Source organism: Balaenoptera physalus (assembly GCF_965194825.1).
Source record: "Balaenoptera physalus genome assembly, chromosome: 12".
In the NCBI taxonomy this organism is placed as follows: domain Eukaryota; kingdom Metazoa; phylum Chordata; class Mammalia; order Artiodactyla; family Balaenopteridae; genus Balaenoptera; species Balaenoptera physalus.
The window spans coordinates 25,312,851-25,339,838 of record NC_138897.1 but is presented as its reverse complement, the minus strand read 5'-3'; the positions used below and the strand labels follow the sequence as shown (position 1 = coordinate 25,339,838).

General features: G+C 36.7%; 1 protein-coding gene across 5 annotated transcripts in view; it reads right to left on the bottom strand.

Annotated features, from left to right (window-relative positions):
- The window catches only part of DYM (dymeclin), a 387,454-nt gene that overhangs the window by 82,424 nt on the left and 278,042 nt on the right, over positions 1 to 26,988 (bottom strand). Inside the window, exon 15 of one of the 5 annotated variants that reach the window (XM_082416575.1) lies at positions 10,658 to 22,127. The exons of the other annotated variants lie outside the window; for them this stretch is intronic. Within the exon in view, the coding sequence (XP_082272701.1) occupies positions 22,062 to 22,127 (66 nt within the window). The 3' untranslated portion in view covers positions 10,658 to 22,061. Of the gene's footprint in view, positions 1 to 10,657; positions 22,128 to 26,988 lie in introns of those variants that run through there. 5 annotated transcript variants of the gene reach the window in all.

Sequence of the window (26,988 nt, the reverse complement as noted above, 5' to 3'; positions counted from 1 at the left end):
GAACTTATTTTGTCTCCTGAGCTTTCAATTTTAATGACTATAGTTTTCATTCTAAGCTTTCTAATAGTTCTCTGAGTCATGTTCTTATTTCATTTCTCCCTGTTTTTATTTCATAATTATTTATTCATCTCAATGAATATTATATCCTTCATTTATCTTGGAGGGTATTAAAAATACTTAGAGTGCTTTCAAAATTATCCTATTAAATTTTAATTCTCTTTGGATAAATTTACCTTACTTATGATCATGACTATGTTGGCTGTCTTTCTTAGTATTAAGTTAGATTTTGGCATGTATTTTGGAACTTTGGTTGTGTAGGCTCATCTGATGTAGCTTAATCCCCCCAAATCTACAGGTCATGCAGCAGCTTTCTAGAGCCCCCAGTCTGAAACTAGGTCTCACTGTTGGTATCTCAGGGCTGCTGCTCTGCAGTTACATTGAAGGCAGTATGGGCAGGGTCTGGCACCAAGCCACATTCCTCACAATGGGCTCAAGATCCCATCGTGAGGCTGGTTCTATGTCCTCCCACCTCCCTAGGCATAGAACTTAACCGTCATTATTAGTACCTCTTTTCAGGCTCTTTTCAGTAAGTGGTCTATCCCAGCTCTCAGTTTCTACCAGGGAACCTGGCACTAGCATGCTGCCTCTCACTGGGCCCCTTAGTGCTACGCCTGCCCTGCAGCAGTTGAGCTCCCAGCCACTCCTGCCTCCTTCCAGGCCTGAAGCTTGGCAGCCTCACTGCTTCAGACCTTGCTATCTGCATTGATGGCTTTTTCTATTTCTGGTTGATCCTGAAGTATCTATCTCATTTTGGGGTGTGGCTATGTGTTTTAAAGGTTCTCTTGTTATAGTTCATCTATTACTTTTATGTTTTTGGAACAAATGGAAGGGATTAGCCTTCATATTGGGAACTATCAAAATAATCTTGACTATAGCTCTCTCAATTATATTTTCATCTCACATTGGTACTTGAATTAGTAGAAGAGGAAGAAGAGACTTTGAGTTTCAGAATTCTCTCTCAAAGTCATCCAAGAGCAACCCAGTGCGACATTATGACTACTGTAGTAATACAAGTCAGAATATTAGCTTCTGCAGAATTTTATGTTCACAGGTATTCACACCCATTTATGTTAAGTCCTAATATATTAAACTTAAACATCAAAAATGAATTACCTCTTGAGAGCTTACAATTTCTGCTTTCAAACATATTGATAGTTAATTCTCAATGTTTTAATATGTAATTTGCTGCAACAAGCAGGGTAATATACTCAATTCCCAAATAGGCACCTGCTCATTTAAACCCAAACCAAACTACTGACCATTTATTTTATTCCCAAGTCAGGTGAAGTACAAACTGGAAACTTTACGTCAATAAGCATACTCCACGGTAGTTTTCTTTTTTTTTTTTTTTTAATATTTCTTTTTTATTTATTTATTTTCCTTATTTTTTGGCTGCTTCGGGTCTTAGTTGCGGCACATGGGATCTTCGTTGAGGCATGCGGGATCTTTCGTTGTGGAGTGCGGTCTCTTCGTTGTGGCACTCGGGCTTCTCTCTAGTTGTGGCATGCGGGTTTTCGTGGCGTGTGGGTTTTCATGGCATGCGGGCTCCAGAGCGCATGGGCTCTGTAGTTTGCAGCACGCAGGCTCTTTTGTTGAGGTACTTGAGCTCAACAGTTGCGGTGCGCGGGCTTAGTTGCTCTGTGGCATGTGGGATATTAGTTCCCCGACCTGGGATCAAACCTGCGTCCCCTGCATTGGAAGGCAGATTCTTTACCACTGGCCCACCAGGGAAGATCCTCCACGTTAGTTTTCACTTTGCATTACCCAATCTGACTGAAGCTCCTTAAGGGTTATACTAACCCTCTTACACTTATAGGAGTTACTAGGTATTTTACTTAACTTCTTTTTTATTGTTTCTGTGACAAGTCCTAATTCTAATGCTATCTTTTAAAGATTATTTTCAGCTGCAGATTTACAAATTAAATGACAAGGACATAAAGCTTCTCTGACATTACTCAAATCAACTGAAAATATAATGTAAGAAGCTACAGCAAAGACATTTTATATGATATCATATTTTGTCATATTGTCATCATACTAGGAAGCATCCTGTATATTTTAATGTTATAAAACAATTATAAAACAAAAATGAGAAATTAAACATAATTTAGAAATTAAAAATAAGTTTAAATTAGGGAGTGGTTGATTATAATTTTCTGACAATATCTATTTTAACATGTAACACTGTAAATCATTTAGATTTTAGACATTATTACAAAAAAAACAAAAAATAACTGCCTTTGCAAAGTGGATAAATTAATGCAATTACTATAACTGCAAAGAATCGCATCTCTTAGTTTTAGATATAACTGCTAAATTACACTTTTATTAATTTACAAAACTGGTCCTTTAGGGAAGTGTATAAAAAAATGGACTTACATTTATGGAATAAGTTTTTTAAAAAAGACAGGTTTTAAAAAACTAACAAAAATTAGCTTTGTCAGAGATAATATCAGATGGCTCATTGGTAGAGAAGCAAAATACGTGGAGAATATTGTGCCTTTTTCATTCATGGTATTTTCTTTTTAGTACATACAGCTTCCATTCCAGGAATGCATCCCTCGTCAGACTCTCTTCTCAAAAAAAAAAAAAAAAAAAAAGGCAGACTTATTTTATTGTAGAAAATCTCAAATGTAAAAACAAGGGCCCTGAGAAAATGGCTCCATTTTCAGATGTTTCTGATGGTTTTGTGCATGTTGGTAATGAACACTGAACATGATCTGTGCTAAGTAGTGAATTTACGTCAAACGGACAAGCTGGCAGTTGTGGGAGTATCTTACCCTGTCAACAGCAGTCATGGCTGCTTCATTATATAAACTTCCTTTTCCTTTCAAGAGGGAATTTATACAGTTAAATAGTTTCAAATAATTTATTTTTAGTTTCCTTAAGAGAAGCATATGTATCTTGTTTGTATTAGTTTTGGGGGGATTCCAAGAGAGTTGTCTAAATTTCCTGCATTTTCAGCAGAAAATAAAACCTTCAACAAAATTAATGGGACTTTGCCGAAGTGGGGAAGAGGGGGGAGGAAGCACACAAGCAAGACTCTTTTTAAAGTTAACGCGCAAATGGCCTTCAAAGCCAATCATTCGGTGATGGAGTCTTGTTATCTCTATGTTGTTAAAATTCACTGGCACACACGATGAAAAGCTTTGTGACCACCATGTTATTTCCAGCCAGTATTGGATTTGTTCCAGAATATCGAGCTTCTGATAGTGAGAACTAGCTTTCTATTACATGCAAAATCACAGCTGAAGAATCAATCCTGTGACCAGAGGAGAGGATGCAGAGGGGAGGAAGGGGGAGGGCAGAAGGCTGTCCTCTAGCACCACCAACTTGGGTAAAACGATGTGGTCATTTTCTCCATTCCTTGGACAGGGTCTGAATGTGGCCCACAAGCCTCAGCTAGAACCCTGGGAAGGCTGTTATTTAAAACATGCTTACTGGTGGCAGAAAGGCAAGATAATGGTGGCTGCCAGGGGCCACGGGCTAACTTCACATGTTTTCCCATACCTGGAAAACAGCCAGAGAACACACAAAAAAGGAACATTCTGATTGAAATCCAGGTAGGCTGCAGCCCCCAACAAGCAGTTACCCTTAGCAGGCTACTCATACTGGGCAGCAAGTGGGGTGCCTAACAGTGCTTCTTACCCCTCCCCAGGCCCTCCCACTGGCAGAAGAGAGGAAGCACACACCCAAGCTTGGAGTTTTTCATATTGTTTTTAAAAATGCAAGGCTTTGCATCAAGAAATAGTGTTCACTTCAATTCTCCAAAATACATTGGTGTTGGGACTTCCCTGGCGGTCCAGTGGTTAGGACTTCACCTTCCAATGCAGGGCATGTGGGTTCAGTCCCTGGTTGGAGAGCTAAGATCCCACGTGCCTCGCGGCCAAGAAAAACCAAGATATAAAAATAGAAGCAATATTGTGACAAATTCAATAAAGACTTTAAAAATGGTCCACATGCTGGGAAAACTGGACAGGTACATGTAAAAGTATGAAATTAGAACACTCCCTAACACCATACACAAAAATAAACTCAAAATGGATTAAAGAACTAAATGTAAGGCCAGACACTATCAAACTCTTAGAGGAAAACATAGGCAGAACACTCTATGACATAAATCACAGCAAGATCCTTTTTGACCCACCTCCTACAGAAATGGAAATAAAAACAAAAATAAACAAATGGGACCTAATGAAACTTAAAAGCTTTTGCACAGCAAAGGAAACCATAAACAAGATGAAAAAACAACCCTCAGAATGGGAGAAAATATTTGCAAATGAAGCAACTGACAAAGGATTAATCTCCAAAATTTACAAGCAGCTCATGCAGCTCAATATCAAAAAAACAAACAAACCAATCCAAAAATGGGCAGAAGACCTAAATAGACACTTCTCCAAAGAAGATATACAGATTGCCGACAAACACATGAAAGAATGCTCAACATCATTAATCATTAGAGAAATGCAAATCAAAACTACAATGAGATATCATCTCACACCGGTCAGAATGGCCATCATCAAAAAATCTACAAACAATAAATGCTGGAGAGGGTGTGAAGAAAAGGGAACACTCTTGCACTGATGGTGGGAATGTAAATTGATACAGCCACTATGGAGAACAGTATGGAGGTTCCTTATAAAACTAAAAATAGAACTACCATACCACCCACCAATCCCACTACTGGGCATATACCCTGAGAAAACCATAATTCAAAAAGAGTCATGTACCAAAATGTTCATTGCAGCTCTATTTACAATAGCCAGGACATGGAAGCAACCTAAGTGTCCATCGACAGATGAATGGATAAAGAAGATGTGGCACATACATACAATGGAATATTACTCAGCCATAAAAAGAAACGAAATTGAGTTATTTGTAGTGAGGTGGATGGACCTAGAGTCTGTCATACAGAGTGAAGTAAGTCAGAAAGAGAAAAAGAAATACTGTATGCTAACATATATATGGAATCTAAGAGAAAAAAAAAAAGGTCATGAAGAAACTAGGGGCAAGACGGGAATAAAGACACAGACCTACTAGAGAATGGACTTGAGGATATGGGGAGGGGGAAGGATAAGCTGTGACAAAGTGAGAGAGTGGTATGGACATATATACACTACCAAACGTGAAATAGATAGCTAGTGGGAAGCAGCTGCATAGCACAGGGAGATCAGCTCGGTGCTTTGTGACCACCTAGAGGGGTGGGATAGGGAGGGCGAGACGGAGGGAGACGCAAGAGGGAAGAGATATGGGAACATATGTATATGTATAACTGATTCACTTTGTTATAAAGCAGAAACTAACACACCATTGTAAAGCAATTATACTCCAATAACGATGTTAAAAAAAAAAATGGTCCACGTGAAAAAAATCTTAAAAAAAAAACAAAACCAAAATACATTGGTGTTTTATTATAAAACCAATGTCCTTCCAGATCCTATAAAAAGTAATATCTAAGTAAAATAATTCTCTATGAAGATGTATTGCCTTTTTAAAAATGGCTTTGACATTGTACTGAGTGCCTCCCATCACCCCACTCTGAGATACAAGAGTCCCAGTTCCAGTTCCAATTCTAACAGTAACTAGCTGTGTGACTTTAGGTAACCACTTAACTTGAGTTGAATTTTTTATTTGCAAAAATAAGTGCTTGTGAGATGTAAAAAATCCCTTCCTAGTCCTAGCTTCCTTAAAGAATGTAGAAAATACTGAATTTAGAAAGCAAATTTTATTAGACTAACCAAAAATGTAATTAATGTAGAAAAATCTTAGGGTGACCTCAAACTTCAATAAAATTCAGAATTTACTTTAGATTATCGCAGCACTTAAAATAGTGTCACTGTTCGTTTAGAATGGAAAAAAAAATCCCAACAAACTTTGAGAATAAAAATGTATAAGGCTAAGTTTGAAAATAATCAGTCTCTAAACCAAGAAACCTACTGATTCTTCTATAACTCATTTTTTTCAGTGTTCGTTAATTATCTTTGATATTGTTAAGGCACAGAAGGGAAATAATCTCTAAGTTGTATGTCAGGGATTTCACATGAACGTCAGAGACCTAATGATGCTTGGTGCCCTTTTTTCATTCATTCTTGGGAAGAAGGGTAGGTGGTGCTAAGAAGGGCAGTAAAGAATCACACATAAGAGAGCTATTTACAAAGCAGAAATAGAGACACAGATGTAGAGAAGAAATGTATGGATTCCAAGGGGGCAAGGGGGGGGGTGGGATGAATTGGGAGATTGGGATTGACATATAAACACTATTGATACTATGTATAAAATAGATAACTAATGAGAACCTACTGTATATAGCATAGGGAACTCTACTCAGTGCTCTGTGGTGACATAAATGGGAAGGAAATCCAAAAAAGAGGGGATATATGTATATGTATAGCTGATTCACTTTGCTGTACAGTAGAAACTAACACAACATTGTAAGGCAACTATACTCCAAGAAAAATTAAAAAAAAAAATAAAAAGAAAGCTGTAGTGCTGATATTTAAAAAAAGGAAAAAGGAAAAAGAGAGGTAGCTACAAGTTAGTAGAGAGAAGCTCTAGAATGGGTTCTAGTCTCAGTTTTGCCATAGACTGGACAAGTCCCTTTCTGGGCCTCAAATGTAAAACTAATGGGCTCTTTGGGCAATGCAGGGAAGCATTAAGGGACTCAGACTGACTTCTGCTTAGGATGTGGAAAGCTGCAAAGAATGTCATCTCCTACCCTAACAAGGAGGAATAGCCAGATAATTTAACAAGTCAAAAGTCTTCTTAAGGCCATCAGAGAATAGTTCTGCAAGGTAATGAAGTGAAATGAATTCCCAAGAGGGACAAGTCCCTCTAAGGAAGGAAGGAACATAAGCACTCCCTCGCTTTTGGCAGAGTGCAGGCAGAAGAGGTGGTCTCCACAGAAATGGGTAAGAAGAAATCGGCTAAAACTTTAATGAATTCTTAAAAGCTAAGTGTGGTCTAATGTTTCAGTCTGGAAAGCGAGAAACTCAGATACAGTGGAGTTTGCACTCAACCAAAAGTTCTTTTCCACTGGACTCAACCGGGTGCTCATGAGCCCCTCTATTTGGTCAAGCTTGCAGAAGGTGACCAGCTGCAGCTGGGGGCAGGCACCAAGACTCCGTTACTTCCCAGACATTCTTCTCATGCTAAGCAAAAGCCTTAAGCTATTGGGACAGCAAACCCTTTCGGCCTACAGCACAGGCAAATTTCCACTGCTTCTAGGGGAGAAGTAGGAACATAACCCACCTGCTTCTGAAGAGAAGCAAGAAACCCTCTCACCCCCAAGACACAGGCAAAGATCCATTCTTGCTGGTGGAGGGATAGAAGCAAAAACCTTCTAACACTAGGGTTGGGGCCAGGATCCCATACCTATACCAATACCAAGCAGAGGTCTGCTGTCACTGGGGAAGGGGCAGAAAACTCCCACTCAAGGCCCACCACAGATACAAGGCAGAGTTTGGTTGCCAAGGGGAGGAGGAGCAGAGATGCTGAGAAAGCCCTATCTCTAAGACCTGGATGCACCCAAGGACTCCTCAAGATTGAGGCTGGACCAGGACAATAGAAATATTTCTTCTCTTCTCTAACTCCACTGCAAGGACTGCTGAAAGCAGAGTATGATAAAGGAACACTGAAAAAACAAACAAACAAACAAACCCAGGCCCACTCTTTAAGCACAGGTAACAACTGCTGGGGAAATTTGAAGTTGGTGGTACAATGAAGATACAAAACCCAAACCCAACTCCAGTCCTAACTAGAATGATCTGACTCCCTATTAGCAGCCTAGCAGCAGAGGTGTGACCATTTACAGTCATAAATACTTTTTGCTTTAGACTCTGCTGTCCTATACACAATGACTGGCATTGAACAGAAAATTATGAGACACATAAAATAAGTTATATGGTCCATAAGTAAAACAGAATATATGATTTGGTAAATGCTGGTGACAGAGTAGTGCTCCAGACATGTCCATACCTTTACACAGGTTATCATCTAGAGGAGATACACCCTGAGAAGTATTCGGTGCTATGGGAACACTTGGGGGTTGATGCGGGGGCAGGCAGGAGAAAGAGGCTTCCCAGAGGAAGTACAGCAGAGTGGTTAGGAACATAAGCTCTGGAGTCAGGCCTAAATTTGAACCCCAGCTTTAGCATTTACTAGCTGTGTGTCCTTGGGCAATTTACTGAATTTCTTTGAGCCTCAGCTTTCTCATCTGAAAAATTAGAATATTACCTGTTTTATAGGATGTGATTAAACAGTACAATGTACTTAACAACATTTGCTGTCTTGCCTAGCAGATGGAAAGTGCTCATTACCTGGTAGTTACCATGATTACTTATTATTAGTAGGCAGATTCCTGTACAAGTTGGTGGGCGAGGTGGATAGGCAGAAGGAACTGCATGTACAAAAGGCCTAATAGTGACGTGGACCATGGAATGGTAGGGACATCCAGTTTGGCTAGAATGTCAAATATAAGAAAGGAGTAACAAGAGGTGAAACTAGATCAAGTAGGCCTCACAGGTCAAGGCAGATGAGTTCAGGACTTCCCTTAGTACAAAGAGGACCTTTAGGGCTCCTTCCAGCTGAGAAGTACCCAAAGAGAGAAGGAAAAACACTTCTGGCTAAAGAACAGCACTGGAGAACTTCAAGTAGCTCTAGGAGAAGAGATGGTGAAGAATACCCAGAGAGGTCCAGGGAGCACATTCTGAAAACCTACTGAGGTAGAGATTCAGGCATGTTACTTGCTAGTCAGAGTGCCAAGGGCATGAGAAACAGAAAGGAGATAGCAGAGACTGAAAGTTAAGGGTGAACTTTGGAACTACTATCTACAATTTTGAAAAACAGCAAAGGGAAGACATTTTCTAACAGCACGATACATAGTACACAAAGCTTTATTAATTAATATATTAGAAATGGTACCATAGAAATATATTTGCTCCTTTCAAAAGAACATCGGAAGAAAAAGAATCCAGAAATATATCCAAGTATACATGGGAATTCAGTAAATTATATGGAATTTCATATCAGAGGGGATAAATAATTGAATCATTGTTACTGGGTTAACTGAGTAATAATTAAATAGAAAAAAAGTAAAGGCAAGATCTCTAATTCATTCCTCTCAACAAAAAGAATGCTAGAACACTGAAAGGTGAAAAGTAAATCTCAAGGTGGTAGAAAATATACAGGTAAATATTTTCATAATCTTGACCCAGGGATGAGATAGTGAAGACAGGGAGGCTTTTCAAAATTTGGGGAAAAAAAGTCCAGAGTTCCTAAAAGAAAAAACACACAGCTTTGAATACATGAAAATGTAAATCTCTTGAACTGAAAAATGCTAATCAATAACAGAGATGCAACCAATGGCGTACTTACAGAAAAGGCACAGCCTCATAGTCATCCATAAGTAAATAAGTAAAATTTAAATAGCAAACATTATAAACCCACAGAAAGCAGGACAGAAAAAAATAAAAACCTAAATGAATAAATAAGAAAATAGAAAAAAACCACAAGAGAATAAGTAAATAAATAAATAAATTTGCTCCTTTTAAAAGCAAACAAAAGATAGACAAAATGCTCATCAGGAAAAAGAGGAAAAACACAAATATAAAACATTAGGGAAGATAAAAGGACTGTAACTACAGATATGGAGGACATTTCAATTAAAATTCTTCGTACAATTCTCTAAGAAAATAGACAATCTGTGACAAAAATGCAAAAATTAGAAAAACTAATGATATATTCTATTAGCGAGATTGTAGGAAAACTGGAACTCTCATGTTATGTTAGTGGGAATGCAAAATGGTACAACCTCATTGGAGGAACATTTGACAATACACAGAAAAACTAAATGGGCATTCGCACTTTGACTCAGAAATCCCACCTTTAGGAAGTGATTACAAAGGTACATCTGCACAACTATGCAACAGCATATGCACAAGGCTATTCGTTATGGCATCATTTGCAACAGTGAAAGAAAACAAAATGTCCATCAATAAACTATGGTATGTCCACAGAATGGAATACTATGCAGTAGGGAAAAGCAATGAAGATGGCTTTACACTAAGATGAAGTGACCTCTGGGACTTACTGTTTATACAGCAAGGTGTAGAACAGTACACATAGTATGTTATCTCTTGAGTAACAAAGGACTTAGGGAAGAGAGAGAGTGTGTGTATGCAAACAGAACAAAACAAAACCAAACCTCTGGAAGAATAAACTAAAAATAATACAAATAAAAATAGTTACCTTTAGAAGAAGGGAAGAAACAAGAAGAGGGAATAGGGATGAAAGCAAGACCTTCCTAGGTACACCTTGTTACACAGTTTTGACTTTGGAAACATATACCTTATATAATCCAAAATAATCCAAAATAATAAAAATATATATATTTATATATATATATATTTAAAATATATATATTTATATATATATAAATATATATATATATTTATATAATCCAAAATAATCCAAAATAAAATTAAATCAAGAATTAAAAAGAATTCTCTAAAACCTGACAACAAATGATGTATCAGAATGATGACACAAGGATACAGACATATATATATATATATATATATTTATATAATCCAAAATAATAACAAATAAAATTAAATCAAGAATTAAAAAGAATTCTCTAAAACCTGACAACAAACTTGAATGATGTATCAGAATGATGACACAAGGATACAGACATAAGAATTACTTCATGTGGCTTTGGAACATAGTAGTTTGACTGTATGTAAGTATATTCTTAGTAGAATATTAAGTAGAATATATTCTAAGGACAAACAGAACTGAAATATCAAACTTTATTCAATAGTCTCACTGTTAACAGTCACACTGGTGGCATTATTTTGAAGCTACAGATTACTTAATGCAAGTAAATAATTATGTTAATGTTTTTAAGAATCAAGGTTTTCAGTGTAAGAGAGGAGATACAAACATAAAACCGAGGAAATAAAGCTAAAAGTTCATAATGTTAAATGTGAATTTAAAATCATAAACAAACGACTTTTTCTTTGGAAAAATGTATATATCTTTATTAATAGTCCACTGAAAAGGTCTAGTAGTAATGACAACCAAGTAGCAATGGGAACATCAACTGTCAGATTATATTCTCCAAACACCATTCACCACCAAAAAACCCCAAACAAACCCAAACGAAAAAAACCCCCACCCAACCCAAGTCTTCTTGAAAAGGTGACTGATACCAGGTCTGTGGCAGAAAGTACAGAATATATTAGCTGGGACATCTTGTGCTGGAAATCAAGGAAGCTTTTAATGACTAGTGGCCTGTGTTAAAGGGACCCAGAAGTCAACATGATGTGACAACAAGTAACCAAAGATAAAACTTCAAAGAGCTGAGCTTCAAATATGAGATTTCTGGCAGGTGGAATAGATGTTTTAGACTGACTCCCTCACCCGAGAACAGCAATAAAAGCTGGATATGTGCGTGCATGTACATATCCGTACACACCGTTTAATGTCCTCAGAAAGTCACCATACACATTTAATGGCCTCAGAAAGCTATCAAGGCAGTAAGAAATTATTAGTGCAAGATTTAGGAAAAAAGGAAAGCCCAGATGATGAATCTGGCATTTAGAACCACTTTTCCCGTAAAGGTGTATGCTGAAGTATAGCTGAGAGCCTGAGTAGCTGAGTAGCTAAGAAGCTTAGTGTAAAGTTCGACAGGGTCATAGGACTTGAGGGAGGGAAGGACAAAGACTGGGATTCAGGGTCTGTCAAAGACGAGGGACCCAGGTAAGTTCCCTCAGGCTTTCATCTGAAAGTGCAAGAGCTGCACATGACTTGTCAGAGTAAAAAGAAAAAGATCACCCCTCCCAGAGACTCAAATCCAGCTCTGAAGCATCTTAATCAGATAGGATTAAGCCCATCTGGGTGTAAAGCGTTCCTAGCCTAGACAGTCGCCACAAGCAAAAATCTTCTCTGCAGGAAGGAAACATTACCCAGGGCCTCTAATCATCTCCAGAATTGTTCATATACAATGTCTCCCACTTAATAAAAATAACTAGGCGCGTCTAAAGAGAAGCACATAACCAAAAGCCAAGAGAAACAACAGACAGTAGAAACAGACCCACAGGGAAACATCAGACACGTACTTCAGAATAATCGTGCTTAACAGATCTGAGGACAGGACTGAGAATTCTGGCAGAGAATTGGAAACGACATAAAAGAACTGCATGAAAAATCTGGACATTAAAAATACAATAACTGAAATTAAGAACTTAATGGTTGAGTTAAATAGCAGATAAGACACAACTGCAGAGAAAATTAGTGAAATAGAAAATAGTTGATAATAAAACATCCAGAATAAAGACAAAGGAACAGAAACAATATTTCAGAGGTACTAGCTGAGAATTTTCTATAACTGATGAAATACTTCAAGCAACAAATTCAAGAAGCAATATAAACACTAGCAGGATAAATCTGACCAAAAGCACTCTAAGTAAAACTGCTAAAAAAACCAACAACAAAGAGTATCTTAAAAGCAGCCAAAGGGGGACAATCTGTGATAAATTCTTCTAACTATGTACTTACGATTTATGTACTTTTCTGTATGTGTGCAATACTTCATTAAAAAGTTTTTTTTTAAGAATAAGAATGCAGTGGATGTAAACATATTCAATATGTAAAACTCCGTGAGTTAGACAAGCAACAAAGACTGACTGTATAACACAGGGAACTATACCCAATACCTTATAATAACCTATAATGAAATATAATCTGCAAAAACCCCTCCAAATCACTACACTGTACACCTGAAACTAACACAATATTGTAAATTAACCATATTTCAATTTAAAAAACCTCCGTAATTTTAGTAATAATCCCTTAAAAGATGAGAGAAACCTCTCACCCCCAAAACCCACCAATTCATTGGACAACATTATAACTAGACCACCAGCTTCTTACTCTGAAAATTAAAGATTAAAAGGGAGTAATTCAGCCTTTCCTTTATGAACTGTATTTCACCTAGCCCCATCTGATGGAGGAATATACTTCTTTATAGAAGAATTACAGCTAGTAACTATAAAAAGAAACAATTTTGAAAAATCAAAATATTACAATTCTTAATCAACTAATTTTGGCAATAATATTCAATGAATTGTAAACTATTAGAGAAAAATCTGAAGTGAAACTTCACAATGGAGAAACCAGGCTGTCCCCACCTGAAATCACTGATCAATCTTAGCATCACTGAAAGTAAGACAATGTCTCCTAATGTATGGGGCAAACAGTACCACCTATGAAAGTATTCTTGCCAAGAAAGATGAATCTGAATCTATTCAAGCTTTTAGAGCTAACTTCAATGTACAGTAAATATGAGGGACACAGAACAAGTTAAATAATACCAAAGAAAGCAAAAGGACATATTCAGAATATGAAAGAGTCTACAGGACAAACGGCTGTTTCTGCAACCTGAGAATGGTACAGGAAAAAAAAATGGAGAGGGAATTGCTCTAGATTAAAAGAGATTTAATAGACATAACAGCTAAATGTGTGAATTTTATTTGGATTCTGATTTTAACACATTGCCAATAGCCCTATTTGAGACTACTGGAGAACTTTGATTATGCTGTATATTAGATTACAACTGGGAAATATTGTTACTTTTGTTAGGTATGATAATGATATGTGACTATGAAAGAAGCTGTTATTTTTAGGGATGCATACCAAAATATGAAGGAGTAAAATTCCAAGATGTACTTTGAAATAGTTCAGCAAAGGAAAAATAAAAGGTTCAGATGAAGGACATATGACAAAATCTAATCGTCAAATCTAGATAATAGGCATAAAGGGGTTCATTAAACAACTTCTGTAATATGTTTGAATTTTTTCATAATAGAATTTTTTTTAAGTTGACAATTTGAATGAAAAAAAGTTATCTTCGTAAATACAAATTGTTCAACTTGACCTATAATTAAAATAAAAAATGTGAAGAGAATAACATGAAAAAAAAAGGGAAAAATGCGTCAGAGATATGCTGTTAAAAAGGACTGTGCTTATATAGTTTTAAAAGTAATTCCTTTACATCTTTAGGGAATATACAATTACTATGCCAGTTAACCTTTTAAATCAGAAGAAAAAGATAGTTTCTCATTTTTTTTTTTCCTTAAAGGAAAGTAACAATAACTGATTTCAAAATATGGTAAAGTTAGCTCAAAAATGAAAATAAAAACCAATGTCACCAAAATACTCAGTAAAACATATACTTATCAAAGTCAACATCGTACCAAAAAATTCTACAACCCAAATAGTTTCAAAAATTCTAGAATGACGCAATATTAGGAAATCTATTGATGTAATCATGTAAATACTCAAAGAAGAAAAAAGTTATGATCACCCTAGTCGATTTTTAAAAGGAACTTGAGAAAAATTAATTATCATTTCTCATTTGAAAAGTTTTTTGGTAAAGTAGGAAAAAGGGGCTTCAATTGAAAAATGCACAATGGACACAAACACATAATTCACAAAAGATAAAATCATTAAAATATGTTCAACTTTCTAGTAGTTAAAAAATGCGCAATAAAATTATAACGCTGTATCTTTTTTTTACACCTATCACAATGATTAAAAATAACAAATAAATGTAATTCCCAACATTGTCAAGAAGACAGGAAATGGACATTCTCAACAGAGTACTGATGGAAGTGTAATCTGAAACAACTTTTCCAAGGATCAATTTATAAATATGTACTAAAAGTCTTAAAAAAATAAGACTTTTTTTTTTGGTCCCTGCAATTCTTTATTTTTTTTCTTCTGTCAGTGCCAATTAAATGTTTTTTTCACAAGGATGTTTCTTACAAGGTCAAAAATCGGATTAAATTCGATGACCCTATGGTCCCTGCAATTCTAATGTTAGAAATTTATCCTAAGGAAATAAGTAAGACTGTGCTCAAGGATTCAGCCCTGTGGATGTTTATTGTATGAGAGAAAAAAATTCTCATCATCCCTGAATTAGTTTTCTATTGCTGCCATAACAAATTATCACAAATTTAGCAGTGTAAAACAACACAAATTTATTATCTCATAGCTCTGCAGACATTCAGGTAGGTTTGGTTGGTTCCTCTGCCCTGGTCTCAGGAGACCAAAATCAAGCTGTCAGAGGGGCGAGGCACTTATCTGGAGGCTCTGAAGGAGAATCTCCTTCCAAGTTCATTCAGGTTGTTGGCAGAACTCAGTTCCTCATGGCTGCAGAGCTGAGTTTCCTATTTTCTTGCTGGCTGTCAGCTGGGAATCTCTGTTAGTAACTTATGTTGCCTGCATCACATTGCCCCCTCTGTCTCAAACCAGCAACGGTGTGTCAAATCCTTCTCAGCTTTGAATCTCTCTGACTTCCCCTTTTGGCATTTGTCTTCTGGAGAAAGTTCTCTGCTTTTAAGGGTTTCCGTGTTTCGATTGGGTCCACCTGAATAAGCGAAACTAATCTCCCTATCTTAAGGTTCATAAACTTACTCACATCTGCAAAGTCCCTTTTGCTGTGTAACTTAACATATCCACGGGTTCTGGGGATTAGGACATGGACACTTTTCTCTACCACAATTCCTAAGAGTCATTACGCCTACCACAATCCCAAAGGTCCAACAGTCGATGACTGGTTAAATAAATTATAGTCCATCTGGACAATGGAATATACCATGTAGTTGTTAAAATGATGGGTACTGGGCAACTCACTATGAAATGTATAAAAGATAGCAATGGATTGACAGAAGGTCAGAGATGAATAGGTAGGTAATAAAGCAAATTTAGTAAAATGTTCACTGTAGAATTTAGGTGGTAGGTATATGAGTGTTCACTGTAAAATTTTTCAACTTTTTTGTATATTTGAAAAATTTCAAAAAACGATTAATCCAGTGATCTTGCAGGCCCTCCTCCCCACTCAGTCAATGGTCTTCAAACTGCACTGGGTGAAAATGTAGGTGTCTGTGAGATTTCTAGCAAAGCAGCAGCAAATAAGCTTTTGCGTAAGGTTTGTACGGAGACTAAGTCTCAAATAGCATTAAATAGCACTCCACTTTACTTTTCAGATAATTAGCAAATTAAAAAAGCAATAATATAGGATGCATTTTTTGAATTGTTAATGTAAAAACCAAAGTATATCATTTTTTTTTTAAATTTATTTTATTTTTGCGCCACAGGGAAGCCCCCCAAATTATATCTTACACTTGAGGCATTTTTATTTTTAAAATGGAAGTTCCTGCTAACATGTAAAACTAATGCTATCTCTATTAATTATTTCTAGTTGCGAATAAACAAATCTATCCCACGGTTTAACAAAATTTGACAAAACAGATTCTCAACTGATTGAAATAGACAGAGAAATGAACATAAAATAACCACAGAAGACAATGATTTCACAAACAGTAACTGAAGGCCAATGTCATGACAGGTAGCATCGTCTTAAGCACTGAGAACAGATTCTAAGGCTATAAAATAAAATGCAGTCCTTGCCCTTTATTTCACCTTGGAGTTATAAAATCCTGTCTTATTTTGTAAAACAGAAAGGTCTCAAAAACACTATTTTCAAGATATGTAAGGAATTTAACATTTAGAAAAGGGAACAAAAACCTAACTTGTTATTTTCATTTGGAAATATTGCAAATATAACTGAGGGATGCTGAACCTCAATCTAGACAACAAAAACTATTCTCATGGATTCAAATCAGGAGCAATTATTCATATTAATGACTCTCCAATTTTACGGGAAATTGGCCAGAGTATGGAAGAGGAATACTGTGGCACAGCAGTTCACAGCCAAGGCTCCGTGGTGAACCTGACTGGCCTTTGTATCCCTGTTCTACTATTTACTGCTCATATGATGGTGAGAAAGATTCTAAACCTTGATTTCTTTATCAGCAAAACTGTCAGAGTGGAAACAAGATAATGAATATGTAAAACACCTACCCCAATGCCTATTGTGCAATAGGATCTCAAGAAATTGTTGCTTTTACTAATAAAAGCAATAGTAATAATAAATCAAAGCTTCCTATTACATACAGATGTAATTGGGATGTATGTTAACTCTATCGGGCACTAAGTCATATAACTGTATTGTTTTCTGACTTGCACTTTTATGTCTATTTACAGAGAAGTGCTTCCATGACACTGAAATTTGAATTTTAGAACATTTGTGTGCATTACAATGAAACGCTCTGAGCTAACTGTGAATCTGAGATCTTTAAGAACCTAAATGCTATTGTTATACTAAATGGTTAATCCTTTTATGAAATAGTATGTTCAAAAATATTCCAAGTTGGGCTTCCCTGGTGGCGCATTTGTTAAGAATCCACCTCCCAATGCAGGAGACGCGGGTTTGAGCCCCAGTCCGGGAAGATCCCACATGGAGCAACTGAGCCCGTGCGCCACGACTACTGAGCCTGAGCCTGCGCTCTAGAGCCCGTTAGCCACAACTACTGAAGCCCGCGTGCCTAGAGCCCGTGCTCCGTAACAAGAAAAGCCACCGCAATGAGAAGCCCGTGCACCGCAACGAAGAGTAGCCCCTGCTCGCCGCAACTAGAGAGAGCCTGCGCGCAGCAATGAAGACCCAACGCAGCCAAAAATAAATAAATAAATAAAATTAAAAAAAAAAATTCCAAGTCTACTGCTGAAATATAGGTGACCCCTGATTGAAGACAGCTTGATTTGAAACCCATTGCATTATAACCATATTCCACATAATGGCCAAAGGTTGTATTTATGGTTGCTTAATGGCTGGGACCAATGTCTACATTTTGTAAAAACAACTGCCAATGCTCACGATTCAGTCAAGGTCAGTGGCAGTGAAGGTGACTCAGTCTGCTGCTACAATTAGAGTAAGGGAATCACTGAAGAAGTTGCCATGGCAACTACCTATCGCCCAGCAATTACCATTCAAAAACTTTGGGAGGCAATCCTGTATTAAACTTGCAATTTATTTCTGTGGCAGAAACTAATTTTAAAGCAGTTTGAAGGTCCTTAGAGTAATGAATAATGCTTACTACAGGAAGAGTTACTAAAACAAGATGTCTTCAGTCTAAATGTTATTGGACTTATAGTTTCAAAAGCCTCAAAGGCACCCAAAAGCTTATACAGAACCCAATTTTTATCTTGTTGTTTGTGATATAGGGTTATAAAATACAAATTTTTCATTCACTGAAATCTGTTTTTCTGTTTCTATAACATGAAATTGATTTGGGGGAAAGGAGCTTAACATGTGTAACATTTATAAGGATCTGACTTAAAATGGCCCACCTTAGGATCATAGTTTAGCAATCGAGTCATGAGTTGGGGCTGCCGTCATTTTGCTATTTGGTGCTGATTTCTTGGTAAGAGATGCTTAATTTTATTTTCTGGACATTTTTCCTGGACAAAAGTTTGTAGAAACAACTATCAATATGTAAAAGATAAAATCAAAATGGGGGGGGGTAATGTAACATGAAGGAAATCCTTCTTTTAGAGGCAAAGGAAAGGTGATTTGAACATAGAAATAGAGAAAAAGGCTATTAAAGGAGTCTCTTCAGTCAAAATTTACTTGACAACAAGGAATGTGATTCCCCCTTTCCTTTTCTCTATTGCACGTCTTTATCAATTTGGGAATAAGGAAAAATTTTTGTTAGGCGGAAGATACAAGATGCAAGCAAAAGACATTTTAGGGTAATGAGTACCTTGTAACAAGAAAACTTTCTAGTACTAATGCTAGTATCATTGGCAACAAAGCTAAAATTTGCTTGGTAGCATTTCTCACTAAAAAAAAAAACAACACAGCGACAGTACAAGGAAGTAATGTAATGAAGATGCAGCTTTTTCTACAATGTGTAGACCATTAAGTGGCAATTTAATGGTAATTCTCTTTGGTCAGCTGTCCTGTAGGTTTGTAAATAAGAGGCAGACAATTTTAGTTTTTCTTTAGTTAAAGGAAAACCATGGTTTCCTTAAGGTCCAAAGTCAGAGATGTTATTAGATGTGCACCAGCTCAAGTGGAAAAGACTGAACATGCTGTAGCATGTGTGCAACAATCACAGACATGAGTGCGAGAGAAAGTCTTTTGTGATTGATGCCATTCACTTAGCTCTGGAAAGGACCTAAACGTGCACAGCTATGATTACAGAGAAACCTCTGCCTCACTGCATCAATAAAGTCAATGATCAGTTCAAACTTTCCTGATAATCACTTGGTTTTACCGAAAGATCATACTGCGAGCTAGGTGAACAAGAACTATCAAATATCCAAAGAACAAGAAAACGGCAGTATAAAATCAATTTTAGCAATTTAGTTGTTTTCTTAATAAAAATGCCTCTCCAACCAAAGTGTTCAGGAAGCAGTTTTTCTCCTTGTATGTGTGTTTGATTTATATTTCAGAAACATGTGGTGACATTATTTCAACTAATTTACTGGTTATTATTCAACAGTCACTGCTAACTCTAACTCTTTGGGGTGCCAACAAGCTAAATAAAAGAATGATTAGAACCTTCTTAATGGCTTCAACTTTATGTCATTCAAAACTTGAGTAAATTGGGAGAGGAATTGGTTGTGTTGAGCAAAAAGAATACAGAAACTGTAAGACAGACATAAAGACACAGAGGGAGAAGTTAAAATCTCATTAACTGCACACACACAAAAAACAGTTACAAACTGCCTTTTACAAAAGACCTCAAAAACAGTTGCTATTTGAATATTCCTTACACTTCCTAAGAGCTTTGATAACAGCACGGATACTGAACACCTGCCCAGTATTCTGTGCTCCCCTGTAATTTAGTGGCCTTGGAAGGTCTGGTTCAATGTAGCCTTGGCAGCTGGGGAAATTTTATTAACTCCTTCAGGTTACCAGGCTAACTGGTGCAATTTAATCAATCCTCCCAATAGTTATTTATTAGTTAACTCAACATTCCCAGATGAAATCTGTCATTTACTTAAAAATACTGAATGACTGACACTGTGAAAAGGCACTGGACCAGGCACTGGATTCAAGCAGTGACCAATGGATGCAATCCCTGCCTATATGGAGCTTAGACTCCAGTGGGAGATTACTGTGAATTGTGGGAAATCCTTCAAGGCAAAGAAAAGGGGGAAACGGGAGGATAAAAAAAAATACAATTTAGACCAAGACTTGAACACAAAAGCACAGGAAGTGTCCCATTTAAGACCACAGTATAATGCTTTCAAGAGTTTCAGTCAATGTCATTAGAGATTTCCAATTAAATAAAGAAAAATACCAGAAGTAGGAGAAAATACCTAATTGTGGAATGCATAATTTATTGGCAGTTTTAGCCAATCTCTCTTGAATTACCAAAAATCAGACTCAGCGTTATAAAGTGAGGGTGCTGACAAGCTTGTTATTACTTTAAGACTTAGAGAATAATATATTAAACTCAGTTTTGAAAATAATCTCAAATATTTATTGTACATGTGTTTGGTTTCCTGTTCTTTCTTTCTTTCCCCTAAACTTCTGTTTTAATTTTTATCAAAGTAACAAATGAACATAGTGTGAAAGTTAAGACTACTACTAGATTTGAAACAAAACAAGAGCAATCCCAGGACCCATCCTCCTTTCCCTTCTCCTAACTCCCACTCCCCAGAGGTGAGTATTTTGAACCATTTTAGCTACTTCCTCCAACATCTGTCTTCTTATTTGGAAATAATAATGTGTGCTGGTATTTCTTAATTTTAGAATTTTCAAATATCTATTGACTTCTTGAAAAATGAGAGGCTTTTCCTCTTCTAAATTCATTTTAGAATCAGCTTGAGGCTTTCTGATTTACTGAACTGAAAATATCCATTTTTAAACCACCATATGAAGGAGACAACTAAAAAGAAACATGTATATCTAAGCTAAAATGCTGAAAGAAATGAAACAAGATTTAACTGGGAATCTCAGAATAAGATCATGCTTCAAATTTTATGACACTGCTTTGAGACAATGGCAGTTAACCGACTCCCCATGTATCTGAATATCTTATCTGTAAAATGAGGGATAGAGAATAATAATTTCTCTTGCTTCATTACTAGAGTAGAATCTGAGTCTGTTTAAGAGTTGGACCATTTTCCAGAGCACCCTCTAAATTCAATTAGGCCTCTTAACTGTACCCTATGGTCACTGCTTTTGACCTGACAAATTTATTTTGTAACTCTCAGAATATAATGAATCCTAGGTGGCTGTTTTATTCCTTTTCTTTTTCTCTTTTCTTTCTTTATAAGAGTCTGGCATTCTCAACAGTCACAGCAGTGATCCTGCTGGCATTCTCTCTTGCTCCTGTGCTATTACATTTAATTTGTGTGCTTTTATAACTTTGTACTTACGCCCACGGGCTTTTGAACAATGGGCACCCATTCAATAAATCCAAGAAATAAATGACTTAATGATTGTAGGTGCTTTGAACTCAATGGACAGAAGGCTTTACATAAGTAATATAATAGTAAGGACACTAGGATGAAAGATTGAAAAGAAAAAAACAATCTAAAGCTTTTTCAGACACACACACTCCCTCTCCCTCTCTAATTGTCATTCTTTGTTACATAGCACACGTTTTCCTCATTTGTACTCGGTTCTCAAAACCTCTTAAGTTTCTGGAGGGGAAAATGACAAACATTTGTAAAGCAAAAAATACATTTATACATGCTTTCAAAGAGTATTTCCTCTGAACCACGGATGGGATGGTGAATGCACCGTTTATTATATAAGGTAAGAGATACTTAAAAACATCCTGCAATCCCATGGAAATAATATCAGTGCTATGAGGAAACCATTTGGAGCTTCCTATAACCTGAGTTGTGGGAATACTGTACATTTTGACTTTAGTACTTTTAACTTGGTTTATTAAGAATAACTTAATTTAAAATCCGATAATGTGTACGTTTAAAGAAAAGTAATCAGGATTATTTAGCTATAAGTTTATTATGATGAGTTGTTATTAATTACAGTCCTTATGTATAACCTGCATTTTTTTTTTTCTTTTTTTTGGCCTCACTGCGTGGCTTGTGGGATCTTAGTTTCCTGATCAGTTTCAACCCAGGCCCCAGCAGTGAAAGTGCTGAGTCCTAATCATTGGACTGCCAGGGAATTCCCTAACCTGCAGAGAGAGAGAGAGAGAGAGAGTGTCTATTCACCCAAATGAATTTTATTATCACTTTATCAATTTATATTGAAAAATTACATTAACTTTGACATGTTAATTTGTTAAGGATGAAATCTTAAGAATTTCAGAGCTTAAAGTTTAGAAAGATACATTATTTCTCCATTGATTTAGGTCTTATTTTATCTCTTCATTAATATTTTAACATTACCTGGGACATCCCTTGTGGCGCAGTGGTTAAGAATCCGCCTGCCAATGCAGGGGACACAGGTCTAAGCCCTGGTCTGGGAAGATTCCACATGCTGCAGAGCAGTTAAGCCCGTGTGCCACAACTACTGAGCCTGTGCTCTAGAGCCTGTGAGCCACAACTACTGAGCCTGTGTGCCACAACTACTGAGCTCATGTGCCGCAACTACTGAAGCCCGTGCACTCTAGGGCCTGTGTGCCACAGCTACTGAGCCTGCGTGTTGCAACTACTGAAGCCTGCATGCCTAGAGCCTGTGCTCCGCAGCAAGAGAAGCCACCACAATGAGAAGCCCACGCACCGCAATGAAGAGAAGCCCCTGCTCGCCGCAACTAGAGAAAGCAGTGCAGCACAAAACCCAATGCAGCCATAAATAAATTAAAAAAAATTTTTTTTAACATTACCTTAATATAATTCCTAGATATTTGTTGTTAATTTATTCCTAAATATTGCCTAACCTGCATTTTAAACAAGCTTAACTATTATCATTAGTCCACACAAAATATTCATAAAGTTGGGTATGCTAAGAAGTAGGAACAGGGGTAGACACATATTCTAAGGTAAGAAAGGTTAACCAGGAGACTGAAAATAAACAATGTGGTACTCTTTCTTTCTTAGACCTCGATTTAAAAAATCTAACCCATAAAAAAATCTTCTCATGATTAATCTAGCTACCTGTCAGCTTATACTATTCAAAATAATTCCCATTTTCACAAGTCCAGATACCATCTGTGTTTTGCCAAATCCAGTGCATATGTTTTAATCCTCATCTCATCCTCAATCTTCAACCCATAGTTGGCTCACCATTTCTTCCTCTTTAAGACATGCCTACTTGACATCATGCATTTCCTCATCTATCCAACTTCTGAAGGTTGGGGGCCCTTCAGGGCTCCGGACTGATCCCTCTTTCCTTCTCATGCCACTTTCTCTCTCATTGTGCTCTCATCTATCTCATGACTTTGAATATCTCATTCTGCATTTCCATCTCCAGCCTAGACTTCTCTTGAGTTCCAAGCCATTATCATCTCTCACCATGTTGATTTAACTGGACTCTCAGTCTTAACTCTCACCTCTTTAAATCACTTCTCCACAATATTCTTTTCAAAGGCCTATTGGGCCAATTGCTCCACTGTTCAAAACCCTTTAATGACTTTATGCCAAACGATGGATAACATCCGAACTCCTTAAAATGAGGAGTCCGTCAGGCCTGGCACGGGCTGACGCTGACCTGTACCTCCAGTCTCATTTAATGCTACTCCCTCTCTACCTCTCACATCCACACTCCAAGACATTCTGGTCTGCTTACATTTTCCTGAATAAACAGAGACCTGTCCTGCTTCAGTGCCTTCACATTTGCTGTTAAAAACACTACTCCCACTCTTCTTCTGGCTGACTATTACTCATCTATCAGGTCTCAGTCAAATATTACTTTCTCAGAAGGCAAATACCCGATCTCCCCCATATCCCAAAATCTAAATTAAGATTCTCATGATTCTCTTGCATTATGTTGCAGTTATTTTCCTTAACCCTATTTATAATTTTGCATTCATTTGCTTGCTAATTGATTGGGCTCTTCCCTCTAATAGCTCCCTGAGGTGGGGTAGGGTCCATGTCTGTATACTCAAAGCCTGGGGCAAAATATGACATGAATAAAATCATATGTTTTGAATGGATGATGCCCTTCTTGAATTTATGCTGTTTTACTTTTGTATTCACTGTATTTAATCCTATTTAAAAACTAACAAGTAACTAATAGTAGGAGTGTTATGATTATTTTCAGAAGTGGAAATTAAAACTCAAAAGATTGTCATTTCCTTACTATTACACAGCTACTAAGAGAGAGAAGCAGGATTCAAATCTACGTATGTCTGATTCCAGAGTCTTTGTTCTTGGATGGAGAAACTGAAGCTCAGACATATGATTTATCAGACTTATATAATAAGAACTTGAATGTTTTCTTTTTTTTCTGGGAAAGAACATAGATGCATATTATTACTTACATATTGAGAGTATAAATTTTCTACAATCAATTCATTAAAAAAAAATCTCTGTGGCTTCCCTTTGTGATGCTACTGACTGATAAGTTCCTTAAGGACAATGGCCAGGTCTCCCAGCATCAGGCAAGTTCCAGGAAGCTTTCTATATTGCTTTATCTCTTGTGAGTGCTCTGTAAGCAATAATGATGATGCTACAATGAGAGAAATGTCATGCTGAGTTACTCAGTGAGAAGAAGTAAAGCAGTGAGGATGGCAATAAATAGAGACAAAAAGAATCACAGGGTACAGAGTTAGGAAGAGATCTGAGTAGTCACCGCCGTTATATTTCTGGAATCAGTTCTAGAGCATTTCTGTTAGATGCAGACCTCACCTCTGTTGTATTTGAATCTCTAGCGGGAAAAAGAGAGCACTTTTCTATTGCATCTGGTATCTAACAAGAAGTCCTTTTTGGTGATTTTCACATGTTACTAGAAAAAAAAGCAAGTTAACACTGGGCATCACTGTTCCAGTTATCTTTAATCCGCCACAGTCACCAACAACAGAGCACTCCTCCCTCGGAACATGCATTCCTCTAAACAGAAAGGTGATAAGGCTCTACTGATAAACAAAACCCAGAGAAAAAAAGATAGATACTGAAATTTCAAAAGTTGAGAAAAATAGATACGATTTAATAGTATGTTCTATTAAATCCATATTAAATCTAAGGCCAGAATTAAATCAGAAATAGATTATTCTTATGTTCAGATAAATTTTGGCCAAGAAGGATATATGGAAAAGTCCGTCTTACCTTCCATTCCTGAACAATGATAATCATATATGAATGAATACAATCATGGATGGTAATATCCATCATTTACTGAAAACCCACTATGATCAATGCATTAAGTCAAGAACATTATATGTATAATCACTAATATTCAATCTAACTTAAAAAGTAGGTATCAGCATCCTCATTTTGTAGATGAGATAACCAAAGCTCAGACAGCTACAATAACTCCCCTAAGGTCATTAAGTAAATATTTACTAACCAAAGTAGCATATCAAGTAAGTGCTAAAACTTAAGTTAACTCAAGTCTGTCTAACTTGCACAGTAAGCTTATTCCATTACACCACAGCACACTGAAAAGAGAATTTTTAACAGGCTTCCTCGGTAATAAGCTAAAGTTTTCAGTGATGGGAGAATGAAAGATATATTTTCCTACTGTAGGTGGTAGAAGCTGTAGTGGTGGTAATAATGGCCACTAATATTTACATAATACATATTTATATAGTTAAAGTTATATGCCACATATTGCGCTAAGTGCTTTCTATGCATTATCTCATTTAATTGGTACAACAATCCCATGGGCAAGGTATTATTGTTTTTATTTAATAAATGAGGAAACCAAAGATCAGAGGGGTTTAGGTCAAGGTCACATGAAGGTTAAATGTAGTTTTTTCAGATTCCAAAGCTCATATTCTTTAATTTATTTTTTAATTAAAAAAAATTTTTTCCCCATCTTTATTGGAGCTTAATTGCTTTACAATGTTGTGTTAGTTTCTGCTGTACAACAAAATGAATCAGCTATATGTATACATATATCCCCATATCCCCTCCCTCTTGAGCCTCCCTCCCACCCTCCCTATCCCACCCCTCTAGGTAATCACAAAGCATGGAGCGGATCTCCCTGTGCTATGCAGCAGCTTCCCACTAGCCATCCGTTTTACATTTCGTAGTCTATATATGTCAGTGTTACTCTCTCACTTCATCCCAGCTTCCCCTTCACCCGCTGTGTCCTCAAGTCCATCCTCTATGTCTGTATCTTTATTCCAAAGATCAGAGGGGTTTAGGTCAAGGTCACAGGCAGGTTAAATGTAGTTTTTTTTCAGATTCCAAAGCTCATATTCTTTAACTTAAAAAAAACTGTGGTAAAATACACATGAAATTTACCATCCTAACCATTTTTCTACCATGTCAGTAGTGTTAAGTATACTCACACTGTTGTGCAACCTCTTTAACTTTGTTAATTGGAAAATTTCAAATATATACAGCACGAAGACAGGACAGTAAAATGAACCTCCATTTACCTTTTACCCAGCTCCGACAATTACCAACTCAGGACCAATCTTGTTTCTTTATACTCACTCGCTTCCTCCCCTCCAGTGTCATTTTGAAGCAAACCCCAGATATACCTTTATTAATATACTGGTAAGTATCTCCAAAAGATAAAGATTCTTCTTTTAAAACTGTAACCATAATGCCATTCTCACACATAAAAAGTTAATGGTAATCTGTGAAAATTATCAAATATCCAGTCAGTCCTCAACTTTCTAATTAGGCAAAAAAATGGTTTTTGTTCTTATTTTTAAGACACTTTGTGAGAATGAGGATCCAAATAAAGTCTTTACGGCGCAACTGGACTTTATTAAAGGGTGTTTCTCTCTCTCTCCTTTTCCACTGCAATTTGTTAGTTGCATAAACCAGGTTATTTGTCCTATATAGTTTCTTGCAGTCTGGATTTTGGTGGTGGTGTTTCATGTTTCTCTGTTCTAGATATTTCCAGTAAATTGGTAGATGAATCTAAAGGTCTGATCAGACTAGTTTTTTTGTTTGTTTGTTTTTGTTTTTAAAACAAGA